Raw genomic sequence first — 22,183 nt, 5'->3', positions numbered from 1 at the left:
ACCAAACTTAGGTAACAATTGTGTCGAACTTTGAATGATCCTTGGGCACATAATGTCAACATCGTTCCAATTGTATATGCCGGATGTTGTTATTGTCCTAATGTAGATATCTAAATCATTTCCCGAGTCAAATTTATCATTTATTTTGATTTTCCAAGTCAACATTGGATTACAAACAAACAGCATTTTAAACGCAAATAATTAAAATTCAGTTTTGCACATCAGCTGATTGTTTTCTTTCACGCCATTGATCTCAGCGTCGTCGCCATTTTTGTAGTTTTGGAAGCTTTAACTGTCCTTGAATATATATCCACATTTTTCCTCGTCAAATTAAATATTTTTACTTAATTGTCCGACTTAGAATTGCGTCAGAAATAAAAATATTTTAAACCGAAAAAATTAAAATTCTTTTTTTGCACATCAGCTGATTGTTTTCTAGTGATATCGGCCTTTTATTACCGAGTATTGTAATTGGTATAAAAAGTAATCGTCGTCGTCGCCGTCGCCACTTCGCAGGAATACCAAATGAATGACGAGACGACTTAAAAGCGACAGACGACAAAAAGCGACGGCGAGAGCGGGGGCGACTTCAGGAATAAGGGTGAATAGCTTTCTATTCAAAACAAACAAATTGGAGAATTCATTACAAATACCGATGAAAACAAAGATCACAGCAAACCGTATACGAGGGCAGTTCGGAAACTTCTTAGCCTAGCACAAAAAGCGCGGTATAAAGGGTGATACGGTCAAAATTTGGTCAATATAAACTTGACGTATTTCTTTCAATTTTGCATTTAAAAACACTGAACTGAAAAAAACCGAACACCCCTCATTTTGAAGGTGTGTGTGTGTAGAATGTTGCTCCTATTTTGATTTTGGAATTCACTCTTCAGTTGTCAAAATGCCGTCCAAGCAAGAAGAGCAGCGAATCAAAATTTTGCTCGCGCATCGCGAAAATCCGAGCTACTCGCACGCAAAGCTGGCAAAATCGCTAAAAGTTGCAAAATCAACCGTTACAAATGTAATTAAAGTGTTTGGGGAACGTTTGTCGACAGCCAGAATGTCTGGATCGGGGGGAAATCGAAAACCGGAAGCCGCTGAGACGACAAAGAGAGTTGCCGGTAGTTTCAAGCGAAACCCTAACCTCTCTCTCCGAGATGCCACAAATAAGCTGGGTGTATCACCTACAACCGTGCATCGAGCCCAAAAACGAGCCGGACTATCGACTTACAAGAAGGTAGTGACTCCAAATCGCGATGATAAACAAAATACGACGGCCAAAGCGCGATCCCGGAGGCTGTACACGACGATGCTGACGAAGTTTGACTGCGTGGTAATGGACGACGAAACCTACGTCAAAGCCGACTACAAGCAGCTTCCGGGACAGGAGTTTTATACGGCAAAAGGAAGGGGAAAGGTAGCAGATATTTTCAAGCACATAAAACTGTCAAAGTTCGCAAAGAAATATCTGATTTGGCAAGCCATCTGTACCTGTGGCTTGAAAAGCAGCATTTTCATAGCTTCCGGGACTGTCAACCAAGAAATTTACGTGAAAGAGTGTTTGAATAAACGTCTGCTGCCTTTCCTGAAGAAACACGGTTGTTCCGTACTGTTTTGGCCGGATTTGGCATCTTGCCATTACGGTAAAAAGGCCATGGAGTGGTACGTCGCCAACAACGTGCAGGTGGTTCCCAAGGACAAGAACCCTCCCAAGAAGAACCCGCCAGAGCTCCGCCCAATTGAGAAATACTGGGCTATTGTCAAGCGGAACCTAAAGAAGACCAAAAAAACTGCTAAGGCCGAGCAGCAGTTCAAAGCAAACTGGCTTTCTGCAGCAAAGAAGGTGGACAAGGTGGCTGTACAAAATCTGATGGCAGGTGTCAAGCGTGAGGCCCGGAAATTCGGATTTGGAAAAGCGAAAGCCTAACTGAATATTTTTCCTGAATTTTATACTAATTGAACTTGAAAAATAAATTTAATTTGATTTTTTAAATAAACGATTTCACCGATTTACACGCGTTTTCCCTTGACCAAATTTTGACCGTATCACCCTTTAAACAGAAAAAAGTTAAATGTTTTGGAAACTTCCATCTCTGTTATGAACATATGTTAAATTTTGTATCGATCTGGCAACTCCTTCATATAGAAACAGGTGTTCAAAAAAGACGTATCCGCAATTTTTATACCCTTCACCACTACTGTGGTGCAGGGTATAATAAGTTTGTGCATGTGTATGTAACGCCAAGAAGGAGTAATCATAGACCAACCTTTTAGTATACGGATCGGCTTAGAATTAAATTCTGAGTCGATTTAGCGATGTCCGTCTGTCTGTTGGTGTATTTTTGTGTGCAAAGTACAGCTCGCAGTTTTAGTCCGATTGTCCTAAAATTTGGTATAGGGTCCTGCTTCGGCTCAAAGACAATCCCTATTGATTTTGGAAAAAATCGGTTCAGATTTAGATATAGCTGCCATATATATTTTTCACCGATCTGGTCATAATTGACGTGTATATCAACCGATCTTCCTTAAATTCCGTACATCCGAATATTTTATGAGTCTCGAAAAACTTGCAAAATATCAGCAAAATCGGTTCAGATTTAGATATAGCTCCCATATATACCTTTCGCCCGATTTACACTCATTGCCCACAGAGGCCAATTTTTTGCTCCGATTTAGTTGAAATTTGGATAGGGAGTAGAATTAGCATTGTAACTATGCGTGCCAAATTTGGTTGACATCGGTTCAGATTTAGATATAGCTCCCATATATATATATTTTTTTTTCTGATTTCGACAAAAATGGTCAAATACCAACATTTTCCTTGTTAAATCGCCACTGCTTAGTCGAAAAGTTGTAAAAATGAGTTTAATTTTGCAAAACTTCTAATACATATATATGGAGCGATAAATCATAAATAAACTTTTGCGAAGTTTCCTTAAAATTGCTTCAGATTTAAATGTTTCCCATATTGTTTTACTAAAAGTGTGTTCCACCCTAGTGCATTAGCCAACTTAAATTTTGAGTCTATAGATTTTGTAAAAGTCTATCAAATTCTGTCCAAATCGAATGATATTTAAATGTATGTATTTGGGACAAACCTTTATATATAGCCCCCAACACATTTGACGGATGTGATATGGTATCGAAAATTTAGATCTACAAAGTGGTGCAGGCTGTCATTAAATATTTACATAAAAACGGTTTATCGGGACAAGAAATTCATAATGATATGGTGAATGAGTTAGGTGAAAGTGCTCCTTCATATGCAACAGTAAAAAAATAGGTTGCTCAATTTAATATCATGGGCATCTCAAATGCTAATATCATGGGCATCTCAAATGATCGAGTCCATTTAATTTTGCATGAAGAACTACAGATGAAAAAGCTTTCTGCAAGATGGGTGCCGCATTTGTTAACAGTCGATCAAAAACGCATAAGAATGAACATTTCTCAAGCTTGTTTGGATCGTTTTAAACGAAATAAAATGGATTTTAAGCATGGATCCACCACTATACTCTAGAGACAAAAGAACAATCGAAACAATGAACTGAAGCTGGAGGAAGTGCCCCAAAGAAGGCAAAAACAATTCAATCGGCTGCTAAGGTTATGGCAACGGTTTTTTGGGACTTCAAAGGTATTTTATTGATAGACTATCTGCAAAAAGGTAAAACAATAAATTCAGAGTACTATTGCAATCTATTAGATCAATTAAATGTACAAATTCGAGAAAACAACACAAAAAAATAGTTTTTCATTAAGGCATTCTTCATTTTTTCAGAAAAAATCATCATAATCTGCACTTACATTTTGAAAATCGTCAAAAATAAAACATATTTTTTTGGTTAAAAACAATACAAAAGTATTTATTTCGTAATATGAAATTCATATAAAAAACCGAAAGTTAATATGCATCTTTTGAATTTGACGGTACTTCTGAGAATCCCCACCACGTCGAAAACAGTCGTATACGATATCCAAAACTCGTCGCAAAAGTGCCATCACTATTGAGAAGTTGTACCACGCCAAGTTACTAGAGACAAGTACCGCATGATTCCAATTATTAGGTGTATTTTTAGATAAATTTAGAACGACGCCAATAAGAGCCCTTTCAAACTATTAGAAAAAGTGAATTTTAAGATAGTTGTAAAGGAATCATTGTGATCAAGGAAAATATGATTGTTTAGATGTTTTTTTTTTTAATTTGAATAAAAATTTATAAATTATTCCAGGTATAACATTATTGCGAATAAAAACACATTGAACATAATGCCTTAAAAAAGGGATTATGTTGACTTATAAGTTGCAATTCTGCTATATTCGGCTGATGATCCAAGGCACAGTGGTTCCAAACCGATTTTTTTTAAATAATTCTGCAACTTTTGAGCGGATAAAGATATCAACATAATTTTTTCTGTGTGTTAAAGCTGAGGTGTTTTCCTCTTAGTTCGCAAATTTGTGGGTCCCTAGGGGGTCCACGGGATGACATGTAGGCGTTGAAAGTTGATCACCTCGGGGGTATGACATTTCGTTTTAGCTGTCCGCAATTTTTAACCGATTTCAATATTATTTTCTTTGCTGGGTAGAACTTGTAAAGCTCTACAATTTTCGTATGCAATTATCTTTTACAGTTTGGAAGATATGGACCCCACAATTTTTTGTTTTTTTGCAAAATTTTGACAAAATGGGGTCCGTTTTTGGGTTGATTCGTACTTTTTTTTCTTAACTGCATTCCCTACAATATTCTACAAATTCTAGAAGAAACAAGTAAGGAAAGTCTAAAGTCGGGCGGGGCCGACTATATTATACCCTACACCACTTTGTAGATCTAAATTTTCGATACCATATCACATCCGCCAAATGTGTTGGGGGCTATATATAAAGGTTTGTCCCAAATACATACATTTAAATATCACTCGATCTGGACAGAATTTGATAGACTTCTCCAAAATCTATAGACTCAAAATTTAAGTCGGCTAATGCATTAGGGCGGAACACAATGTTAGTACAAAAATATGGGAAACATTTAAATCTGAAGCAATTTTAAGGGAACTTCGCAAAAGTTTATTTATGATTTATCGCTCGATATATATGTATTAGAAGTTTAGGAAAATTAGAGTCATTTTTACATCTTTTGGACTAAGCAGTGGCGATTTTACAAGGGAAATGTTGGTATTTTGACCATTTTTGCCGAAATCAGAAAAACATATATATGGGAGCTATATCTAAATATGAACCGATTTCAACCAAATTTGGCACGCATAGTTACAATGCTAATTCTACTCCCTGTGCAAAATTTCAACTAAATCGGAGTTAAAAATTGGCCTCTGTGGTCATATGTGTGTAAATCGGGCGAAAGCTATATATGGGAGCTATATCTAAATCTGAACCGATTTCAACCAAATTTGACACGCATAGCTACAATGCTAATTCTACTCCCTGTGCAAAATTTCAACTAAATCGCAGCAAAAAATTGGCCTCTGTGGTCATTTGAGTGTAAATCGGGCGAAAGCTATATATGGGAGCTATATCTAAATATGAACCGATTTCAACCAAATTTGACACGCATAGCTACAATGCTAATTCTACTCCCTGTGCAAAATTTCAACTAAATCGGAGCAAAAAAATTGGCCTCTGTGGGCAAATGAGTGTGAATCGGGCGAAAGCTATATATGGGAGCTATATCTAAATCTGAACCGAATTGGATGATATTTTGCAAGTTTTTCGAGACCCATAAAATATTCGGATGTACGGAATTTGAGGAAGATCGGTTCATATACACGCCAATTATGACCAGATCGGTGAAAAATATATATGGCAGCTATATCTAAATCTGAACCGATTTTTTCCAAAATCAATAGGGATCGTCTATGAGCCGAAACAGGACCCTATTCCAAATTTTAGGACAATCGGACTAAAACTGCGGGCTGTACTTTGCACACAAAAATACATCAACAGACAGACAGACAGACAGACAGACGGACATCGCTAAATCGACTCAGAATTTAATTCTAAGACGATCGGTATACTAAACGATGGGTCTCAGGCTTTTCCTTCTTGGCGTTACATACAAATGCACAAACTTATTATACCCTGTACCACAGTAGTGGTGAAGGGTATAAAAAATGTATACCCATGTGCTTTAGATTAAAAGTCCACAAATTAGAATTTTAAAAATATCGAATTTTGACCATTTTTTTGAAAAAAGTCATATATACCCATGTGCTTTAGATTACAAGTCCACAGTAAAAGTCCACAATATTTTTTTACTTGTTTCTTATAGAACACCAAATAAGGAAACGTTTTAAGCTTTTATCGGCCATTTTGGTCAAGTAGTATATGAGCTATTCTCCTCCCAAAATCGGCAATTTTTCAAAAACAAAAAATTTTGTTTTCAAAAATTCTCATTTGGCAAAGCACCTTAGCAATCGGCCGATCTGTTTTTCAAAAAGCCCAATGTGTCCACTAACTAACTGTAAAAGGTTTCAACATCCTACCCGTAAACAGCTGAAAAATATGCAAATTACAAAAAAACGTTTCTTCAACATACGTCCCCACTTTTGGATTTTGGGGATATTTGATACCAATTTTGAGAATGGTATATTCAGAAATATTTCTTAAAACAATTTTCCCTGCAAGTATCAGTAAAAATCATAAGGATATCACAATTAGTTCAAAAGTTTCGATTCATATTTTTAATTCCCAAAAAATCTGAATATTTGAAACAAGTATATATACGAACGAAATATACTGTTTTTCATATGTTTGGGTGTAGGTAAGGTTAGGTTAGGTTATGTGGCAGCCCGATGTATCAGGCTCACTTAGACTATTCAGTCCATTGTGATACCACAGTGGTGAACTTCTCTCTTATCACTGAGTGCTGCCCGATTCCATGTTAAGCTCAATGACAAGGGACCTCCTTTTTATAGCCGAGTCCGAACGGCGTTCCACATTCCAGTGAAACCACTTAGAGAAGTTTTGAAACCCTCAGAAATGTCACCAGCATTACTGAGGTGGAATAATCCACCGCTGAAAAACTTTTTGGTGTTCGGTCGTAGCAGGAATCGAACCCACGACCTTGTGTATGCAAGGCGGGCATGCTAACCATTGCACCACGGTGGCTCCCATGTTTGGGTGTAAAAATTATATGTTTGGAACTCCAATTTTTTAACATAATATTTTTAAGTGCAAGCATATAATGTTCATAAACTAGCATAACATGTTTGGGACATATATATTAATATGTTAGAACATATTATGTTTGGGACATAAAATGTTTGTAAATATAAAATGCTTAGATGCAAACATATATTAATTTAGAAATTACCTATAAACATATACATGTTTACAAAGCGAGACCTAGAGAGTATGCTGCTAGTAAAATAATGGAAGTAGGTTAGGTTAGGTTAGGTTAAAGTGGCAGCCCGATTAAGATTCAGGCTCACTTAGACTATTCAGTCCGTTGTGATACCACACTAACTAAAAGTACCTATTACATATGGGCACTTCTAGTTTTAACCGTTGAACCTTCTCGATTATTTTCTTCTGTTGAACCAACCAGATTGTTCCAAAAACATTAGCAGACTGCTTAAGTTAACGTTTTCCAGGTCCGTCAGAAATCTGAAGCTATATGCACCTAAAATTTGCTTACGCCTTACACAAAATGCAGGACACTCACACAAGAGGTGTTTTATTGATTCCTTTTCCTCCGCATCATGACAGCTCATACAATAGTCATTATACTTCGCACCAAGAGTTTTTGCAAAATCGCCTATCAGGCAGCGACCCGTTATAGCAGATATCAATAGTGATATCTGACGTCTCGAGAACACTAGCATATCTAGTGTGCGGTTTAAGTTTAAATGGGGCCATATTTGCTTGGTGTCGTTACAACCCTTACAATTCTCCCATCGAACATTTGCCATCATGACAGCCTTCTCACGCAGTAAGAGCTTGCAGGTAGCCAGAGGCATACCAACAGATTCTAGTTCCCCTGGAATATGTAAGGTAGTTCCTAGCCTTGCTAGCTCATCTGCTTCGCAGTTCCCCGGTATGTTCCTATGGCCAGGCACCCATATTAGGTGAATTTTGTGCTGCTCAGCCATCTCATTGAGAGATTTGCGGCAGTCGATGGCTGTTTTCGAGTTGAGGAACACAGAGTCCAAGGATTTTATTGCAGGTTGACTGTCTGAGTATATATTAATGCCAATTTGCTTGGAGCATTACTTCTCAGCCAATTCACCACTTCTCTTATTGCTAATATTTCAGCCTGAAAAACACTACAGTGATCAGGTAATCTTTTCGCTATTCGAAGTTCCAGATCTTTAGAATATACTCCGAAATCCACTTGGCCATCCAATTTGGAGCCATCAGTGTAGAAATCTATATATCTTTTATTCACCGGGGTCCGTGTACACCACGCCTCACTGTTGGGAATTAGAGTCTCAAACTTTTTGTCGAAAAGTGGACTTGCCAAAGTGTAATCCACTACGTTAGGCACATCTGGCATTATTTTGAGGACCGAACTGTGACCGTAACTCTTTTCCGACCACAGCGATAGCTCACGCAACCGCACAGCCGTTGTTGCAGCTGACTGTTTGGCCAAAATGTCTAAAGGCAATAGATGCAGTATGACATTAAGGGAGTTTGTTCCTGTCTTGCTGAATGCACCTGAGATACTCAAGCACGCCATACGCTGAACTTTGTCTAAACTTGTCGGCTGGTGAAGTGCCGGCCACCAGACTACAACACCATATAGCATTATAGGTCTAACCACTGCCGTGTATAGCCAATGCACAATTTTTGGTCTTAGTCCCCACTTTTTCCCTATTGCCTTTTTGCACGAGTATAAAGCTACCGTTGCTTTCCTCGCCCTTTCTTCAATATTAAGCTTAAAGTTCAGCTTCCTGTCCAAAATAACGCCAAGGTATTTTGCACACTCCCTAAAAGGAATTTCAATACTCCCTAAGGAAATGGGTCTAACCGTGGGAGTTTTGTGATCTTTGCAGTACATGACTAGTTCTGTCGTTGCAGGATTTACCCCAAGACCATTATCTTTCGCCCATTTCTCAGTCATCCGGAGAGCTCTCTGTATAATATCTCTAACTGTTGATGGGAATTTTCCCCTGACTGCTAGCGCCACATCATCTGCGTATGCCACCACTTGTATCCTTTCTTTTTTTAGGGAAACCAGAAGGTCGTTTATAGCAACATTCCAAAGAAGAGGTGATAGAACTCCTCCTTGAGGAGTGCCTCTGTTCACATACCTTTGTATGTTTGCTTGTCCTAGTGTAGCTGAAATGCGTCTCTTCCTTAGAAGTTCGTCTAAAAGCCTAAATATACCTGGATTAACATTCAGAGTTGTCAGTCCATTTAATATCGAGCTCGGATGGACGTTATTGAACGCCCCTTGATGTCTAGAAATGCCACGATTGTGTATTCTTTGACAGATAGTGAGCTTTCAATAAAACTGACTAGTTCATGAAATGCGGTCTCAGTAGACCTGCCCTTCGAGTATGCATGTTGTCGTTTCGAGAGCAAACTTGAATCGACGCTAGTTCTAAGATAAATATCTATCATCCTCTCCAGAGTCTTAAGTAGGAATGATGATAAGCTGATTGGTCGGAAATCCTTCGCATTCGAGTGAGAGGCTGTTCCCGCTTTAGGTATGAAAACGACTTTTGATTCTCTCCACTTTCGTGGAATATATGCTAAGTTGATACATCCTATATATATCGCCGACAACCAGGGGATAATTCTGTCAGCCACCGCTTGTAACTCCGCCGGAGTAATTCCATCAGGTCCGGGGGATTTGAACGATCCAAAGCTTTTTAACGCCCATTTTATTCTAGATTCTGATACAATTTCCTCGATAGGAAACGACCGCTGAGCCACTGTGGCACCGCCAGAACGTGGTTCAACCGTCTGATTTCCGGGAAAATGTGTGTCCAATAGTACCTCCAGCGTCTCCTCACTGGACGTTGTCCAATTGCCCTCCGATGTTTTAATGAAACCTGGAGCGGATCTCGTGGATGCTAGCACCTTCCGTAGTCTGGAAGCCTCGGACGTATTCTCAATGCTGCTGCAGTAATCATTCCAAGAGTTATGCTGAGCCTTTCTCAGTTCTCGTTTGTATCCTCTCAGATTCTTCTTGTAAGCGTCCCAATCCACAGGAGCTCTGGTGGACTTTGCTTTGTTAAAGAGCTTCCTACACGATTTCCTCATATTACCTAACTCCATAGACCACCATGGTGGTCGATTTTTCCCCCTTGGCTTCCCTTTAGGGCATAATGGAAGTAACCAATTGGCGCCTTAAAAATATATCCACATAAAGAAAATTGCATTAAATTTTTTTTCTACCAGTGTATGTCCTAAGGTGAAACATAATATGTTTGAATAATACAAACAATATTATGTTTGGACCAATCCTGAAAATATATATGCTTGAAGCAAAATGTGTTTGGGGTATATGTTACAGAAGCGATTTTTTTGAGGGTATACGGCCGTAAGTTCGGCCAGGCCGAATCATATGTACCCTCCACTTTGGATTGCATAGAAACTTGTACTAAAGACTGTCATCCACAATAGAACTACTTGGGTTGAGGTAACACTTGTCGATGGCAAGGTATCTTAAGACTTCTTAACGCCTTGTTCTCTATTGTAAGTTAGTCCATATTAAACAAAAAAGGCCGAATAAATACGTAAATAATTCAGTTTGACAAAATTTTCTATAGCAATAAAATTTGAAAATCTTTTCTATAGAAACAATATTTTGACAAATTTTTCTATAGAAATAACATTTTGACAAAATTTTTTATAGTAATAAAATTTTGATAAAATTTTCTATAGAAATAAAATTTTGACAAAATTTTGAATAGTAATAAAATTTTGACAAAATTTTCTATAGTAATAAACTTTTGACAAAATTTTCTATAGAAATAAAATTTTGGTAGATTATTTTTGGGGATCGGCTATATATAACTATAGACCGATATGAAGCAATTTTGGCATGGTTGTTAGCGGAATGTACCAAATTTCACCACGTACCAAATTTCAACCGGGTCGGATGAATTTTGCTCCTCCAATAGCTCCGGAGGTCAAATCTGGGGATCGGTTTAAATGGGGGTTATATATTATTAAGACCGGTATGGACCAATTTTTGCAGGGTTGTTAGAGACCATATACTAACAGGTTGGCTGATAAGTCACCAGTTTAACAAAGAAAAACACATTTTTTGTCAAAATTCGTTTTTATTATTCAACATAGTTCCCTTCAAGAGCGATACAACGATTATAACGAATTTTCAATTTTGTTGATACCATTTTGGTAGTTTTTCTTCTTCATATGGGGCCGTTTTGCCGCGATTTCGACCTTCAAACGATCCAATAACGCCATATAATAGTCACTGTTGATGGTTTTTCCCTTCTCAAGATAATCGATAAAAATTATTCCATGCGCATCCCAAAAAAACAGAGGCCATTACTTTGCCAGCGGACTTTTGAGTCTTTCCACGCTTCGGAGACGGTTCACCGGTCGCTGTCCACTCAGCTGACTGTCGATTGGACTCAGGAGTGTAGTGATGGAGCCATGTTTCATCCGTTGTCACATATCGACGGAAAAACTCGGGTGTATTACGAGTTAACAGCTGCAAACACCGCTCAGAATCATAAACACGTTGTTGTTTTTGGTCAAATGTGTGCTCGCGCGGCACCCATTTTGCACAGAGCTTCCGCATATCCAAATATTGATGAATGATATGACCAACACGTTCCTTTGATATCTTTAAGGCCTCTGCTATATTGTTCAACTTCATTTTACGGTCATTCAAAATCATTTTGTGGATTTTTTTATGTTTTCGTCGATAACCACCTCTTTCGGGCGTCCACTGCGTTCACCGTCCTCCGTGCTCATTGCACCACGCTTGAATTTTGCATACCAATCAATTATTGTTGATTTCCCTGGGGCAGAGTCCGGAAACTCATTATCAAGCCAAGTTTTTGCTTCCGCCGTATTTTTTCCCTTCAGAAAACAGTATTTTATCAAAACACGAAATTCCTTTTTTTCCATTTTTTTTTTTCACAATAACAAAATTTGCTTCACAAAAGACGCTCTATCTCACAAACTAATTGACTTACAGACGTCAAATTTTGACACGAATCATTTGAAAGTTGGTACTATATAAAAATAATATGCATTTAATACTAGCGACGCCATCTATGTGTCAGACTTATTAGCCAATCTGTTAACACCACGTACCAAATTTCAACCGGATCGGGTGAATTTTGCTCTTCCAAGGGGCTCCGGAAGTTAAATCTGGGGATCGGTTTATAGGCAATAGGGAAAAAGTGGGGACTAAAACCTATAATGCTATATGGTGTTGTAGTCTAGTGGCCGGCACTTCAGAAACCGACTTGTTTAGATAAAGTTCAGCGTATGGCGAGCTTATGTATCTCTGGCGCATTTAGTAAGACAGGAACAGACTCCCTTAATGCCATGGTGCATCTATTGCCAAACAGTCAGTTGCAACAACGGCTGTGCGGTTGCGCAAGCTATCGCTGTGGTCGGTCCTCAAAGTAATGCCAGATGTGCCTTACGTAGTGGTTTACACCCTGGCAAAACCACTTTTCGACAAAAAGTTTGAAACTCTAATTCCCAACAGTGAGGCCTGGTGTACACAGACACCGGGGAATAAAAGATATATAGATTTCTATACTGATGGCTCCAAATTGAATGGACAAGTGGGGTTCAGAGTATATTCTAAAGATCTGGAAATTCGAATAGCGAAAAGATTACCTAATCACTGTAGTGTTTTTCAGGATGAAATATTGGCAGTAAGAGAGGTGGTGAATTGGCTGAGATGTAATGTTCCAACAAATATTGGCATTAATATATACTTAGACAGTCAACCTGCAATAAAATCCTTGGACTCTGTGTTCCTTAACTCGAAAACGGCCAAAGACTGCCGCAAATCTCTCAACGAGATGGCTGAGCAGTACAATATTCACCTAATATGGGTGCCTGGCCATAGGAACATACCGGGGAACTGCGAAGCAGATGAGCTAGCAAGGCTAGGAACTATTTGACATATTCCAGGGGAACTAGAATCTGTTGGTATGCCTCTGGCTACCTGCAAGCTCTTACTGCGTGAGAAGGCTTTATGATGGCCAATATTCGATGGGAGATGGGAGGATTGTAACGGCACCAAGCAAATATGGCCCCATTTAAACTTAAACCACACACTAGATATGCTAGTGTTCTCGAGACGCCAGATATCACTCCTGATATCTGCTATAACGGGTCGCTGCCTGATAGGCGATTTTGCAAAAACTATTGGTGCGAAGTATAATTACTATTGTATAAGCTGTCATGATGTGGAGGAAAAGGAATCAATTAAACACCTCTTGTGTGAGTGTCCTGCTTTTTGTGTAAGGCGTAAGCGAATTGTAGGAGCAAATAGCTTTAGATTACTGGCGGACCTGGAAAACGTTAACTTAAGCAGTTTGTTAATGTTTTTGGAGCAATCTCCAAAACAAAAAAAGTAAATAATAGAGAAGGTTCAGTGGTTAAGACTAGAAGTGCACATATGTAATAGGTACTTTTAGTTAAATGTGGTATCACAATGGAATGGAAATGAATAGTCTAAGTGAGCCTGAAATTTAATCGGGCTGCCATTTTAACCTAACCTAGGTGGTTTTCCAAATTCTATGCCTTCTTGTACGGCATCTGATACATCCTTAAGGGCTCCTAGTGTTATTTTCCAAGGCTTATATCCTTGTAGTCTTGCGGATAGATCTCGACCCTCGTTAAGTATTGGTTTAATGATCCGTTCGAAAAGGTTCACAGCAGTGTCCAGCATCCACAATGGTCTGCACTTCGATGGCTACATCTGCCGATCACAATTTTTGTTCTTTCCACACAATACCTAATTTTAGGCAGATGTTGTACATAGCAATTACCTCAGGATCGGGTGACATCATCTCCTTGAAGCTTTTGGCAGCATTTGCAGTTCTTCTGTTGTAAAGAGAGTAATGTTTGTGAGCGCTACCGTTTCGTTCGTTCTCGTCTTCTTTGACTTCAAAAAACAAACACAGAAGTAGCGATAAACAAAGTAATTTGGTTATCGTTACAGTTATTCGCGTACGCGTTACAGAGCATTGTTGCTTTTTTGTTCTTAAGAAGAACGGATGATTATCTCAGAGAGCTCTACAATTTGTCAAGTAAATAAGAGAATTCTTCATCGTCTATTTTAAGGCAACAAGGCATCTGTATTAGTATTCAATTATCCCAAAGATTACTAATATACTCTCAAATAACCAGACACCCTCGTAGTTGTTTATATAAATAAAAAGCGAAACAGCGACAATGGCTTCTGGCCGAACAAGCGGGGTCCTCCGTGGTGCAATGGTTAGCATGCCCGCCTTGCATACACAAGGTAGTGGGTTTGATTCCTGCTTCGACCGAACACCAAACAGTTTTTCAGCGGTGGATTATCCCACCTCAGTAATGCTGGTGATATTTCTGAGGGTTTCAAAGCTTCTTTAAGTGGTTTCACTGTAATGTGGAACGCCGTTCGGACTCGGAAGGAGGTCTCTTGTCATTGAGCTTAACATGGAATCGGGCAGCATTCAGTGATAAGGGAGAAGTTCACCAATGTGGTATCACAATGGACTGAATAGTCTAAGTGAGCCTGATACATCGGGCTGCCACCTAACCTAACCTAAGCGGGGTCCTTACAAACCCCAAATACATATATGTATACAAATATATGTAAAAAAAAACAAAAACATCAATTTATTCTGTGATTACACATTTATTATTTTTATTGTTTTTTTATACTCTTTTTTATTACAAATTTTGGTTTGTTTATCAGAATAAGACGTCTTCTGCTTTGTTTGCTTTATTATAAATAATTAGACTTTTAAGAAATATAATAATATTATTTTGTAATATATAATTAAATTATATAAAAATAATATTTATTTTTTGTATATATTATGAATGTTTTATGTAATGTGTTTGTTTCTTTATTTAAATGTATGATAGATAAGAATAAAATAATGAAAAAAATATTAAGAGCGGTGATGGTGGGGGTGTTGAAATTACAGAACAAAATGTTTCTATCAATAAAACAAGATGACAAACAAAGAAACATAAATCAAATTAGGAAGAAAAAAAATTTAAACGATTTTATTTAATTATTTAAAAGCAAATAAATAAATAATCGAAATAAGAGGTGGGGGCATTAGAAATTATATAGAGATAGACGTCTTGACAAGTATTTTCTTTGTTTGTTGTCTTTGCGATTAACATTTGCTTGCGAATGGTGGGTTTGTTTGTTGCTCTTGTTTTAACCTTACTAAAACCATTTTATTTTTATTAATCTATGAATGTACTACTTATTAGTTTGTTGTTTTACTTGGTACACTTTTGCTTTTATACAACAACAACAACAAAAAATTACATATGAATTATGAAATAAACTAAATTACGGCATGCCGAATATACGAAATTATGATATAAGAAAATCAAACCCTTGCTCTTTGTACCATTGATTCTTAAACTCTTGACTGGGCTTTATGATAACGTTTAGGGTGGTGACAAATGAAAATTTTTAGTCAATAAAGCAGACACAGAACTGAATATAAACTAATTTTGTATTTCGTATATTTAATTAAAATTAAACTTAAATGTATGTAATAAAGAAAAACTAAAAACATGAAAATGTTTTTTTTTCCAAATGGAGAAAACATTTACAGCAAGTCCATCGGGCATTTGGACTTTCCTTGGTTTCTTTTAAAATGGCTGGTTTGTTGGTATTGGTTTATTTCATTTGTATGGTGATTATTAAATAAGAAACACTAGAATGATTTCTTTCCATTACCATTGTGTTCATTACGATATTACCCAATACATATTCTTGTGTCATTCTCATATTTGATTCTAAGATGATTCATTCCAGTCTCTCCTCCATATTATTTTCATGTCCAATGCAGGAAGTAGTAGTGTGGTTGGTGTAGATTTTTTTTTTTAATATTTCAAGGTTTGGGAAGAAACAGGACACAATGGATATTTTGGTGGAGCTCTCACTTATAAGTATAGTTTAAAAATAGTTGTTTTTTTTTCATTTGTTTTGTTTTAATTTCATTTTTTTCAATTAAGGAATTTTTAAAGTTTAGAAATTTTTACGCTGATTGTTGTCGTGGACGCTGCAAAGAAAAACAAAAATAAAAAAATAGAAATTAATTTTTTTATAATATTAATTTTAAGCTTTGCTTTCAAATAAAATACATATTGGCTTCCATCACCTAATTATAAATAAATCTTTAGATTAAATATTTTATGAATTTTGTAAAAGATTTGTTATTACATTTTACTATTTTTATTATTTGTTACTACTTCAATGCGGAGACTCTTTTGTGCCACTAAATATCAAACTTTTTATTACTTTTATGTTGGCCTGATATAAAATGCAGGCTGGTTCAATCCAAATCATTTAAACTATATATTATTACACTATTTGTTCGAGCTTATTGGACAGGAAGATTAAAGGAATTGATACTATTAAGTTACTGAAAATAAAATGCCAGATACCAAACACGCAAGCGTGACTATACATATGTTTCAGTGTTGGCCACTACACATTTCCATAAATTTGGCCGGGTGAGATGATTTAATTTGTGCCTTTTATGTTAATTCCTTATGCAATTTACATACGAGAATTATTTTTTCCAAATTGAACCAATTTTCACCACTGTGCATTTTCTTTTCAGTAACTTAATATTATCAAGTCCTTTGATCTTCCTGTCCAATAAGCTGAAATAAATATTTTAATAATATATAGTTAAACTTTTTACATTTTTTTATCCATTTATGCAACTTTTTTATAATCCTTTTATATAGTATTGTAATTTTACAGTTTTTTTATTTTTAAACCTGACAGATGTTAAGATTACCGATATGATCAGTGTCGCAATTAACATTGTTGTCTTTTCTATTACCAAATTTCAAAAAACCGCCTGAAAGTATGCGAAGATTTTTAGTTTTGTTGTATGCATTTAAATTTTAATATGGGCACGATAAAATCTAACAAACACAACATTAAATAGAGGCAAGGCTTATTCTTCTGTCCGAATTTGTAAACAAGATATAATGAAAATAGTTTATTATTGTTTGAAAATTAAAAAAAAAAAAACGAAATAAAACTTATACATTTATTTTTTAATATCATTTTATTTTAACTCTCTTATCATTTGCATCAATTATTAGTATATTATTATTAGTATGTGATATAAAGTTTCAATTCCACATTTAAGATTAGTTAATGCGTTGTTATTAATACACATTGTAAGAAGACAAGGGATTTATTGTTCAATTCTAAAGCAAAACAACAAAATCACTAGTCTTCCATACAATAGGTATCGCCAATGATGGTAGAAAATTTTATTGTATTCTTATGATATTTATAACAATGTAAAAGCACCAAAAAAAGCACATAGTATATAAAAAAACAGAACACTTCACCACACTTGTATTACCATAACACCACATAGATATAAATGTATTCACCTGTTAGAAATTATAATAGTCCCAATAATAAATTGTATTAAGGGATGCAAAATACCTCATAAAATGATATTTTTTTAATAATATATTAGAAATATATACAGTCAAATGTTTGCAATGTTTTTATTTTATATTAAATTTTATTCATATATGGCATACATATGAAGACATTCACCAAAAATAGTTCAATCCAGAATATAAACAATATTTGTCTTTTTTCATGTCACACAACAGTGGTAGGATAATTGAATGAAACCTGTCATCTATATACATTCTCATAGTCGGCATTATACTATTTCGTAATGCCGGTCGTTTTTTTTTTTCGTGGCTTTTAGAGCTATTGAACAAACTAAAATCAGTCGAAAATACATGCCTAACGCGATTCAGAAAATTATAAAACGATTTGGGTGCAAACATTTTAGGAGTTTCCGGACTTGTTGAATAGATGAACAGAGTGTTGGACAATGTATGCATGTCAAGTAATGCAATCTTCGTTAAATCTTATTACAATTTTAGTATTTTAGGGAAAAGTTCTTCACGGGCACACCCAAAAATTCTTTAGTTTGGCAAATTCAAAAATGTTCAGGGTGTAGTTCTATTTCTTAAATGTCACAAAAATAAAAGCTTCAAAATGACAGCTACCAACATCAAAATAACATCTCTTGTTGAAAATCCTACGATTTCGCAGCAAAAAATACGATTAACATCTTTGGTCTTAGGATTGCCACCAATCGGACACGACCGTCAAAATTTGTATAAAAGAATAATTATCATAAGCATGTAATAAAATGTTGAATAAGGTCTACAATTCTCATAGCATCCCAATATTTTAAAATTATACTACAATGGACCAAACACCATGAAATGAAATATGTTATCATAACCCAATATGAGCCCAAAATGAAACTTGGTTATTATTCATGAATACAAAATATGAAAATCAAAACCAAATTTATGTAAAAAAGATGAAAAATGAAAAAACGAAAATTGATTGTGAAGCCATACTTGTTCTTAACGATTCTTTAGTCTTTGTGTGTAACCAACCTCTGTTGTAACAAATACTGGGCCATTTGTATTTGCTTGGGATTACCGGAAATGGTAATAATGCGATCTGTAGATCCTGGTAAGGGTTCATCAATGGTTATATAAGCACCAGATTCATTACGAATGCGACGGATGCGGCCACCACCTTTGCCAATAATTGCACCAGCCATCTGTAAAACAAATATTCAAATTGGTTACAAAACTCTTGTCGGGTGATAAATTTTGATTGAAACTTACGTCTTTAGGTATAGAAACCTGTGTACTGTTCTTGGGGTCATGACCCTCGGGTAGTGTACCAGTTATATTATTAGGCACATTGCCATTGGCGCCAAATGCTGCTGAGCCTGAGGGACCACCCATACCATTACCCATGCTGGGGCCACCACCGAATCCTCCTTGACTCATACCTCCACCAAAACCGCTTTGATTAACAGCACCACCGAAACCGCTACCACCACCAAATCCGCTACTACTGTTCGCACCAAAACTACCACTTTGACCACCGAATCCTCCTCCACCAAAACCACTGCCACCCATGGGACTAGCAGCATTACCGTAACCGCCCCCACCACCTCCACCACCAAAGCTATTGGTTCCAAAGCCACTATTACCACCATAATTGCCACCTGCAAAGCCGCCATTTCCACCGCCACCATTGAAGCCACCATCATCAGTGGCCCAGGGATTTACGAAAGGATTATCCCGACGTCCACCGCTACGGCTGCGATCACCACTTCGTCCACCACGGCCATAGTCACCGCGATCCCCACCGCTACGGCGACCACCATCTCTTGAAGGACGGCTACTGCCAGGTATATTGCCATAACCGCCATACTCATCGGCATACATGCGATCATAGTTCAAGGGGTCATAATTATGGACGGGACCCTTAATTGGTGTCTCACGGGTCAAGGCAATGACCTCACGTATGGCCTCAATAACTTCATTTTGTGAACCCACTGTCTGAACCACACGATCTGTACTCTGGGGAGCAACATTGGAGAAGACCTTAAGGATACGACAGCCGATTTTCTAAAAGAGAAGAAAATAAATAAGGGTTAGGAATATTTTAATTAGACACACAGAGATTAGAAAAGCTTATACGATTGGAAAAATTTTTAGCTAAAAAAATATTCCCACTAAGGGCAAACCAATATTCTTTCAAATAAAGATTTCCTTGAAAGTGTGAGAATTTTTTTGTAATGGAAAGGATGATTTCTTGCTATATGTTACACGATTGTTTAAAGTTCCCACAACGTTAATTTTGAATTGCTCATGCAATTGGAGACTGGGATTTTCTTTTTGTTTTTACAAAATTAGTACCTTATTGTTTACCTTTGTTGAAGATAACAGTGCAATGTTTCTGGATTATTGTGTTGTGATCCCTCAAGTACCTGAGTACGAATCAATCTCGAATCATATTGTGATGGTTAATACCTTTCAAAGGGAAGGGTAGTGAGTTGCCGCAGCAATATACCCTAAAATATAAGGATTTCCTGATTTCCGCCAATAAGCTGTTACGGACAACACTAGATGATGAGACCCTTCCATCAGTAATTGACAAGTTGAGGTTTCATTGACAAAGAAAAAGTAGAGTGTATGTATGTGCTCTTTGAAGTAAAAAAATATAAAAACAAAGGCATGTGAATAAAGAGTAATGGCTACATTTAAGAGATGAGTGAGGTCTTGTTAGTCAAAACCCTCCACATTTTGGCCCCTCTTTATGTTCATCAAACAAACAAAAAGGCTCTCATTGTTATGCAGGGAAATATAGCATAAACGCATACTGCTATTGTGCAACAACACCAGTTAGAAAACGTTGTTGTAGTTCACACCTCCATGCCATGTCTCTCACTCTTTTTCTCCTATCTAACGCTTATTGTGTAGCTTTTATAGGTCATGTAGATATTTACACATCTATATTTACGTATGTGACATCTTCACACAATTGCTTATGCTACTACAACATTTCTCACACATTTCTATTCCTCCCTCGCTCACTTACTCTCTTTCTCTCTAACCTTTCTACATGAAGAATCAAACATGTGATACAAAAATAGCAGCACATACTTGTAATCAAGCCTCGTAAATATGTTGTTCTCACATAAAGTGTTGGAGAAGTGGTTGTGGTGGTGATGGGGTTGGAGGTTTGTTTCGAGAGGTTTATCGTAAGCTTTGCAAATGACAAGTTGTTTTCCAATAACATTCACACATATATGTATATGACATATACGCGCATACACAGAGGACTAGGTAACAAAAACTAATAAATCTTTACGCACAATGAATCCTTTTTTGAAAGATGGTTGCCATATTTGCTTAAATAACAAAAGAGCCAAAGAAAACTTTAAAAGAGCATTAACGGCAGAATATTTTCGTATGACACAATAAAATATATTTAATATAAATAAATAAATATGGAACTGAAACTAGAAAACTCATTGGCTTTTATTACTAATTTTGAAATCTCTCTCTTGCCCTCATTTATATACATATTTGTAAAACCCGGAATGGGCCACATTTTAATATTAATAATTCGGGATGAAATTAAAAAACACTTCCATCTTGACAGGACAACGATATTCAGCATACTAAAGACTTTTTAGCTATTATAAAATGACAGATATGGTGCCTTCCCGACAAAATAATAACAAAACATGTAACACTAACGGGTAAACCAGGTTCGGAGAAACGGTTCCAAAGCTAAATTAATAATTCTTGAAAAACAATAGTCCGCCTTCACTATTAATGTCATAGTTTTTGTCTTTGAAAGACTATAATTGGTTTGTATTTGGTTTTAGTTTTTTTCTTTTCTTAAATATTATTTTATTTTTCAATTTGAATAAATCAATACCAATGAAATTATAATTTCTAAATATCCTTATTTAAATTCAATTAACAAGAAGTTATACTTTTATGTGCAATGTGGTATTAATTATTAGTAATAAATTACATTTTTGACGATATATTTCCTATATTCTCGGCCACGGTCGCCTACTCTTTTTTATATATCGTAGGTGGCCAGTAATGAGGGGTTAATTTTAATATGATAACATAACAAACTTCTCACGAAAATTGTCCACTTTTGTTAGTTGTCCAATTTTGAGAGGTTTCACTGTATATATAAATATTCCTATTAATCACTTATCGTTCTGCACTAAAGAAAGATATACGATTTTTTATATTCTTTAATATTGTAATACGTTTTCCGCGTTAGCACCTGTTGCTAACCGGAAATTGTAAATTTCTTGTAGACATCCCTTAGCTGCAAAAGAAACAAAAAAAAAGGAAATAACACTACACCGAACAGGACTCAGTGTGTTTTCCAGCATATCGTCGTTCACTTGTTTCACCCTTGAATTGTTTTCTATGTTATCCTTTGTCCTGCAATGTGAGCAAAAGACGGGTAGATGGACAGACACATCCTTAAATATTCATGTGTATTTTTCATTTTTTGTCTTCTTTAGTGTTTTCTGCATGATTGATTTTACTACAATATGATGACGGTAAGAAAAATGTCTGTCCTTTGATAAGGATATAAAGTAGTGAGAAGATAACAAGCAGCGGCAGCTCTGGCCAT

At 36.3% G+C, this 22,183-nt stretch overlaps 1 protein-coding gene across 4 annotated transcripts in view; it reads right to left on the bottom strand.

Annotated features, from left to right (window-relative positions):
- Positions 1-15,632: 15,632 nt before the first annotated feature.
- The window catches only part of HnRNP-K (Heterogeneous nuclear ribonucleoprotein K), a 172,133-nt gene continuing 165,582 nt past the window's right edge, over positions 15,633-22,183 (bottom strand). For 3 of the 4 annotated variants that reach the window (XM_075313733.1, XM_075313735.1, XM_075313734.1), the window contains exons 7-9: positions 18,841-19,635; positions 18,604-18,773; positions 15,633-16,202 (exon numbers count right to left, since the gene is read on the bottom strand). In XM_075313733.1, coding sequence (XP_075169848.1) covers positions 16,169-16,202; positions 18,604-18,773; positions 18,841-19,635 — 999 coding nt within the window. In that variant the 3' untranslated portion in view covers positions 15,633-16,168. Of the gene's footprint in view, positions 16,203-18,564; positions 18,774-18,840; positions 19,636-22,183 lie in introns of all 4 variants that reach the window. The other variant, XM_075313736.1, reaches the window with a different exon arrangement.

The sequence above is a fragment of the Haematobia irritans genome, chromosome 5 (assembly GCF_050003625.1).
Source record: "Haematobia irritans isolate KBUSLIRL chromosome 5, ASM5000362v1, whole genome shotgun sequence".
In the NCBI taxonomy this organism is placed as follows: Eukaryota; Metazoa; Arthropoda; class Insecta; order Diptera; family Muscidae; genus Haematobia; species Haematobia irritans.
This window is presented reverse-complemented; position numbering and strand designations above follow the sequence as displayed.